Below are 8,627 nucleotides of genomic sequence, written 5' to 3'. Positions count from 1 at the left end.
GTATTTACCAGTGTAAACTGACGTATTTTCCCCAAAAAGATTAAGTGCAGGTACCTAAACGTAATTGGCTGGTATTAGCTCCCTAGCGTCGGGATAAGCCTCGCAAGCTTGATTGCAGTATCTAATGGAACAATACTTTACCTTTATTTACGATCCACTGTGGATATTCAACTCTGTAATATATTGATATTATGATCAGAGGTTGAAATTTATATATTATTCTTATGCTTCCGCTGTGCATTAAATAATTGTGTGGTTTGACTATATTGTTGCCAACATCGTCACGGTAATACCCCACCGGGCCCACCGGTGAGACACGTGGAAATCGGGGTGTGACAATTATTATTATTATTATTATTATTATTATCATCATTTTTAATAACCCACCACCGTCATTCACCTCCGCCGTCACACGACACCACGTCCGCCGCCACCCACGGGCAACACATCTACCGACACAACCGTCTTCATGACTATTGTCGCCGCCACCCACCGCCACCGTCACCCACTTTCGCCGCCACCACCACCACCCCAGCCGTCACCCGCCACCACCCACCAGCGCCACCACCCACCTCTACCCTTGCTGTCTCCCACCGTCGACACCTCCGCCCCCGCTGTCGCCCGCCACCACCCCCGCCATAGCCGCTACCCACCCCTACCTGCGACGTCACCCGCCACCCACCTCCACCAACGCCGACGTCAACCACCACCATTGTCATCCCCGCCACCTACCTCCGCCCCAACCACCACCCCACCGCCGTTGCCACCACCTCCGACCACCGCTCCAAACGCCATCTATCATCATCCACCACCGCCAACTGCGGTCACTCACCACCAATTTAATTCCTCCGTCTATTCTTTCTACCAAACAACACAAAGTAATGACTCATTTCATTCTCATATGGTAACCAAATAAGACATGGAATGGTAATGATCCATTCCATTACCTCGTCCATTCCATTACCTCGTCCATTCCATTCTCTCGTCCATTCCATTACACCATACCAAACAGACCCTAAGTGTTCTTATCAATCTGTCAGGTTTTTAACTACAATAATGTGATCAGTTTTTTTTTTTTTAATCAACGTACAACTTTGTGGTTTTCGTCAATGTTTAGAAAAGGGTATTCTATAACATCTTAAAACACAAAGTCGGTGTAGACTTTGTGTTTTAACTCCTCAACATTTACAAAATGTATCCATTTAGTCCTTTTGTGTTTTAAGTCATGAAGATTTACAAAAAAAATACACTTTTAACCCTTGAAGATTTATATTTTTTCAATTTTCATATATTATAATTTTAACTCTAATACTTTTACTTTCTAATCTCTTATACTTTTAATTTTTTCACTTCACACTTTCAAACTAAGTTACACATTCACTTCTAACTTTTGGTAATTGACGACTTTGATCCGCTAACTTTTTCTACTTAATAATTTGACGTCTCATCTTATTTGAATTGCTTTTACGACTTTAGACCATAACGTCACACATTATTATACTATTTTTTTTTATCTATGTATAACCATGTTAATTTCTAAATTACTTTTACGACTTTACACGATTGTCTAAAATATTGTTACAACTTTACACCGCAATGATCATTGTACGTAAAAAAGTGTAATGTCACGTGCGTGCATCAAACGTTATTGTCATCATTGTACGTTGTAACCACAAATGCTTATATAGGTTACACAGAGTTTGATCAGATACATCAAACACGTGTTTTATATGGTCAACGCATCACATAAGGTGTCGTCCGCTATAAACAACTAAGGTGCCGCCGGCGTAGTGTGTTGTGTATCGCAGTTTTAACGTATCTATCATTTTAAATTCACGTTTTGACATAAACTTTTTTCTCAGGTGAGTTAGGTAAAAAATAATATGTTTTATACTTATTTTATGTACATTCGTAAACTGTATTCGAAAGCGAGTTGGGTCAAATATAATACGTTTCATTCGATGGCGATGTAATTTTTTCAGTAAAGAGTCGGGTTAAATATAAAGTATAAATACGAGTGACTTTAACTTTTGATGCCGCCGCAACGCGCGGCGGGTCAAAATTCTAGTTTCTATAAAAAAAATCTAACAAGACATCTTTTTGAATATCCATAACTCATATATAATATCAAGTATAATCTTCAAAATAAAATGCAAGGGTTACCTACTTAGTCTTGAAACCATAATATGTCGTTAGTACGAGCATCATCCAACAATCTCGTTTGATTAAGTGGTGTCAACACAAGCATGAAAGGGCTTAGATACAATAATTTACCCCAAATTAACAACTGAACGGAGTGTCTAGCAACCATTTCGAGCATTAATCATACTACGTTTTGGTTTCTAAAGACAACCTTCCTCTAGTGAGTGAAAATTCCCATTGTGTTGCAGATGAGTTTTAATCTTAAGTCTGGCATGAGTCAACCTTTTATACATCATTAAAAGAAAGGTCAAAGTTTCGTTTATAAAGGAGTCCTTGATAATAACATCAAATGGTAGCAAATTCTTAGTATCATTTCTCTAATAAAATCCACCACATTTTATGTCTCAACAATGCAAAAATTCTCTACTCAATGAAACTCTAAAGAATGAAAAAATACTTTACCTCAACTGTTTATGAATCTCTGAGATCCTTTTATCTTTTTTCATGTATCCTTGTCTTTCCTCAAATGCAAATTCATCTAACATGTTTTTGAAACTCGGTTCTTAGATGACCGAAAACAAAGAAAGTGGGACATTTTTTATCCTCATAAATTCTTTTGGAGTCACAAAATTTTGACCCTACTGCCAGCCATTCATTATTTTTAACTATAAATGTGACAACCGGTAAAAATCGGATTAATCCCGAAGCATAATACAAACTTGATTTAAATTTGATAATGCATTTTAGGCTTGGTTTTAATTTAAGTCTTCAAAAGACTAGCAAGTCCTGTTCGTAGTTCGTGTGATTTTAAGAATTATTGGTATGCGTTTAAACATTTTAAGCAAACCGTTGTCAGATAAGTAACACGCACTTGATTTGTTCATGTACATTACTTGAATATTGATTTATGTGTAGTAGCGGAAGTGATTTAGGTCTCCGAGCGCAAGATTTATGCCAGTACAGGTGATACGCCTTCTTACGAACGCGTATGTAAGCAACACCATGCAATAATATCATAAATTTGCAAATTTAATCATAATAAATACTTTTATATAATTATTTGTCTTTAAAAATGTACTTTTGATATTTTTCCATAACTTTCATATCAAATGCATGCTCGAGTGAATTGATTTACGCGATTTAAATGCAAACCATGAGCACGCGAGCTATTTAATCCCATATCGGCAAAATATTATAAATTTGAGTATAAAATAACTATTTAAGTTTTAAAATAATTTTCAATGATATTCGCGGGCAAAAAAGGGGTTCTGGCGCGAGAACGAACCGAAACAGAATAGTGTACGCGATACTATGCAATGAATCCACTCCATGAGCCCACTCTACAACAACAACAACCATACCCAGTAAATCCCACAAATAGCAGAGCTACTTATAGGGTCTGGGGAGGGTGGGATGTAGACAGACCTTGCCTCTATCCCTAGGGATAGAGAGGCTCCTTCCAGAGAGACCCTCGGCTCCAAAACGAACAACATGCCAACACATCAAGTCAAACAATATAGAAATAGCATACAACATCATTTGGACATAATTTAATGTAAATAGGAAGCCACCAATACCAAGAAAGTGATCAGAGTGACACAATATAATGTAAATCATGTATAATAGCATACAACATCATATGAACATAAACACCAGAAGGCAATCACCGGTAAAGTCACTTTAAGAATAAGAAAGACCTACATCCCTAAAAAACACCTAAGACCTTAATGCAATATCCTCTAGAAGTCCTTAACCCTAATCCTACGCCTCCACGAAATCCTATCTTGGACCATGTCCTCAGAAAGATGCAACTCTAGTAAATCATACCTAATCTGCTCATCCCAATGAGCCTAAAGCCCATAACACACCTATAAATACCATTTGTTTCTTTAATTTCCCCTTATTCTCACCAACTCACACACTCTCTCTCTCTCTCTCTCTCTCACTTACTTTTCTCTCTCTAAGAGAGAATCCAATGGTGGTCCGGCGACCAATTTTCCGGCGAGTGCCCATAACATGCCTATAATACCATTTGTTTTTTCAATTTCCCCTCATTCTCACCAACTCACTCTCTCTCTAACTTACTTTTCTCTCTCACTTTCTCTCTTTAAGAGAGAATCCACGGTGGTCTAACGACCAATTTTCCAGCGAGTGAACCCACTTGTCCGACTAATTTTGACGTTTTGGTTTGTGTGGCGACGTTAGTTTTTGCCAAATCGAAGCGGTTTGATCTATATAGCAACTCTGGCGTGTGTTCCTTAAAAATCAGACTTTTAAATCTTGTTTAAATCGAACCTTTGGAAACCTCTATGCAAGTTTTTGTGTCAATATGTTTTTCGGCGAAACTCCGGAAAGATCTTTCGTTAAGATTCGCCTTGTTTTTGGTTTTAAATCTTGTTTTTAAGCAATGCTGTTCACAAAAAAAAACTATTGGGGTTTTTAATTAAATCAACTAAAACAAGTAAAAACGTGGTTTAAATGGAAGATTTTGGTGATATGGAAGTGTGTGTGAAAACCCAAGGTTGTGTGTGTTGTTTGCAAATGTTGTTGTTTTATATTAGATTCTAACATGTAAGTATGGATTATTTGATGGTTTTTGTCAATGGTTTAGCAAAGGGTATTTCTACAAAAAGAAAAAAAAATCTAACAAGACCTCTTTTTGAATATCCATAACTCATATATAACATCATGTATAATGGTCAAAATAAAATGCATGGGTTACCTACTTAATCAAACAAGTAAAATAGATCGAAAATATCGAAACATGAATGAAGGCGTTGGGCAGAATTTAATCAAACAAATTTTGGCCCAACAGCTTGTTGGGCTGAGTGAATGAATGAAAGCATTTCAAGTAAAAAAATTGTTAACACCAAATGACAGCAGGTTATAATCGAATTCTTAGTATCATCTCACTAATAAAGTCCACATTTTATATCTCAACAATCCAAAAATACTCTACTCAATGAAATTTCAAAGAATGAAAAAATACTCAACTGTTTCGAATCAACCAACTGGGGTGTCCCAGTTGGCCAGTCCCACCTCTACTCTTCACAGAGACCCGGGTTCGAGTCCAGACAGGGGGTATTCTGCCACCTTCTTCCCAGAGGAAAACGGACTCAGCTCGGGATGGGGTATTCACCGCCAGGCAGCATTGGGACGTTGCTAGCTTGTGGAGTGGGATCACTCCAGCGGCCGGGAGGTCCGTGCAATAACCCCCCCCCCCCCCTCAACTGTTTCGAATCAGTTTTTGTATGTACCCATGGCTTTCCTCACAAGCAAATTCGTCTGACATGTTTTTCAAACTCGGTTCATAGATGACGGAAAACAAAGAAAGCGTAGCATCTTCATCCTCATGAATTCTTTTCTAGCCACGAACTTCTGACACTACTGCCATAAATTTTTTACCCTCAACCATAAGATAGTCACCATCTTTTAAACTTCGGACAACGGACAAAAGAGTGAAGTTCCGCTGGGTATACCCACAAGACTTATGTACGGATGTAACACCTTGAAATTTTGTGTCCAATAATGTATTGACACGTGTCTTGAGTTTACACGTGGCATTTAATATTAAATAAAGGATTAAAGTTGACAAACCTTGAAAGTATGTAAATTCGAGGGTTATAAATGTCAAACAAGGGTAAGTATACTGTATAGTAACCCTAAACGATGCTCGTACCTTCAAACGAATAAATCATGGATCGTACGGAAGCGAAACGCGGGAGAAAGTGAGAGATTACAAGCTGCAGGGGTTAACTGTGTCAACATGTTTAATTATACCTCTGAGTGACCCTTCGACGTACCCGAGGCTTTGTAACAGTAAAATACGCTCACTAGAATGTACTATATAAATTCCGCGAAGTTCCGTTTAAAACGAGAAAGTTATGATCAAATTCGTATGAGAAGGGTTAAAAGCGTCAACAATGAAAGTTAAGGCTTTCCGGATAACTAACAAACTAACCGGGGACTTAACAATGCGGGTAAATAACACGAGGCCCTTAGTTGTAAATAATCAAGGGCCAAATCGCAAAGTTACCCCTTCAAAACCGAAAGGTCAGGCTATTAATTACCAAAGATTTCGTTATTAATTACAAAGATTTAGTCAATGATTACAAAAGATTCAAAAATCCAGAAAATTAGACCTAACGCGGGCCGCGTAAAGGTCTTGGGTAAGTTGATGCGGGCCGCGAGCCTCCTGCAGTTACGCGTTCTGATATGAAAACTCAGGCGGCCCGCGTACAAGATGCATGAACTTTCATGCGGGCCGCGTGAACCACACAGTAACAGAAAACATGGGCAGCTTCAATGATTTGGCTTCAAAACGATCTTGTGAGCAATCAATGAAGTATGGGCGCCCTCTACCTGACCCCTAGGTTGATCATCCATGAGCAATGTAGGATGTGTTGTGATGATCTTGTGCACCAAACTTTGCTATAAAAGGCCATACTTGGTTAACAAATGAAACACACCTCAAAACCTATTCTCTTGATCATCTCTGGAGCTTCCAAGCTTTCTTCTATCATTCTAAGTCGTGCACTAACCTTCTGTAAGTATGCCAACCCCTTATGGCTTTGTTTTTGCTTAGTTTAGCTTAAAAGTCAATCCGTCGTAACTAACGATTGACTTTGCGATAAATCACGAATGGTCCAGTGAATTGTCGAATCAAAAGTAGTTATGTGTTGGTATTTATGTGGGTAATAAACCCCTAAAAGGGTTCCCCCTGATCACCACTCTAACTAGTTCAAATGTCAAGTCAAACGTATACTTAAAAAGTCAACAGAAAGCCATTTTTGCGATTCTTGCATAATCTGTAATGTAGGTGATATGTAACTTGTTTGAACACTCATAAAACATGATAATAAGCATACTAACTTGTCTAAGCTCGTTTGATTCGGCCATTTGCTATATTGACCCGGTTCGGAGCCGAATGTCGCAAAAGTTTGACTTTTGCTTTGACTTCAGTTCTGACCCGTTTTAGTGCAATGTAGATATGCCTTAGGACTCTCTTAGGACCAGGTCACGTGATGGTATCACCCTCTGTGACCGGTTCGTTGTTTGTCCGAGTCTTTTAAATAATAAATAAAGTATTTTGAACTTTATAAACTGATCGGGAAACTCAGATTTCCTGTAGAACTCAGAAACCTCTTTTATAATCTTTAAAAAGACCGAAATACCCCTTCGGGGCATAAAATGAACTTAAACTCGTTACGGGCATCACGGAAGGTATCCTACTGATACCACAACCTCTTTAAGGCATATTGACTTAGGAAACAAGTGTAGGACTCTTACGGTTACCCGTTGCGCCTATTGCGCGCGCGGTTCGGCTTATGTAACTAGTTTACATAAATTAGCCGATACGGGTCAAACCATATTATTTTGACCCCAAAATCCAGAGTGTGAATATGAAACCCCTATAAAACAAGTCTTCAAACTTGTTGGGTTAAAATCACATTCCATTCCCGGTTTTCGCCTTTCACGCGATTAAACCGTATCTATCCTTTGAAACTGACCGGTCTAGGCTACGGCTAATATAAAGACCCGTTAGGATTCTAATAGGTTATTTTAAAACCTTCGTTCCAGAATAGGAGCCCAGTAAAAGATATATGTGATTTAATCAATTAAGGACAATACTTGCAAAGGTAAATACTTTTAACTTATTTTCCGTATTACGGGCTTGGGTTACGGTATCTAAAATACCGCTTGGTCGGGCAATTGACCCCAACTCATTTGTAGTTGGGTATTATCAATGTGGCCCGTTTAAAAACTTGTTTTGTTGGCTTAACGCCTTTGGGGGCTTAATGACCATGTCCCGGATATCCTTGGCATCATTTTACGAAATGGCCACGACCTCGACATCCGGGTGTAGGCGTACACCCGACATTATGTCTATATTAATTAAAGGCATAGACGTTGGTTACCCGCCACGGTGTTATATGCTATGTGGTGTGTCTATTAAACTTTAACCCGGCACGACCCGGGCGACCGAACGCATAGCAAACATGTAATTCTTTACAAGACTTAATTATAAATTATCCCAAGTTATAAAAGAGTTTGTGCCTTGTGCATTCAAATCAATTTTAATAAACATTTTACAAAAGTGTCGGTTGAATGTATTTACCAGTGTAAACTGACGTATTTTCCCAAAAAGATTAAGTGCAGGTACTAAACGTAATCGGCTGGCTATAGCTCCTTAGCATCCTAAAGAGTCTCGCAAGCTTTTGATGCCTTGTCTGTTGAACAATACTTTTTATTACTTGATCCCCCTGTGGATACCATTCGACTATTTGTGATACATTCGATATTACAAATAAATGGTTGAATTATATTTATCTTTATGCTTCCGCTGTGCATTCATATAATTGTGTGGTTTGACTGTATTGTTGCCAACTACGTCACGGTAATCCCCCACCGGGCCCACCGGTGAGACACGTGGAAATCGGGGTGTGACAGGTTGGTATCAGAGCCAACATTGAGTGAATTAAACA

At 38.7% G+C, this 8,627-nt stretch overlaps 1 protein-coding gene across 1 annotated transcript; it reads left to right on the top strand.

The window, feature by feature from the left end:
• The first annotated feature begins 469 nt into the window (after positions 1–469).
• On the top strand, positions 470–916 carry LOC110944392 (pollen-specific leucine-rich repeat extensin-like protein 3). The gene has a single exon (XM_022186055.1). It carries the CDS (start codon positions 470–472, stop codon positions 914–916), a length of 447 nt encoding a protein of 148 aa, XP_022041747.1.
• Positions 917–8,627: the final 7,711 nt, after the last annotated feature.

The sequence above is a fragment of the Helianthus annuus genome, chromosome 6 (assembly GCF_002127325.2).
Source record: "Helianthus annuus cultivar XRQ/B chromosome 6, HanXRQr2.0-SUNRISE, whole genome shotgun sequence".
Taxonomy (NCBI): Eukaryota; Viridiplantae; Streptophyta; class Magnoliopsida; order Asterales; family Asteraceae; genus Helianthus; species Helianthus annuus.
Note: the sequence above shows the minus strand (reverse complement) of the source record. Positions and strands in the feature narration are given on the sequence as shown.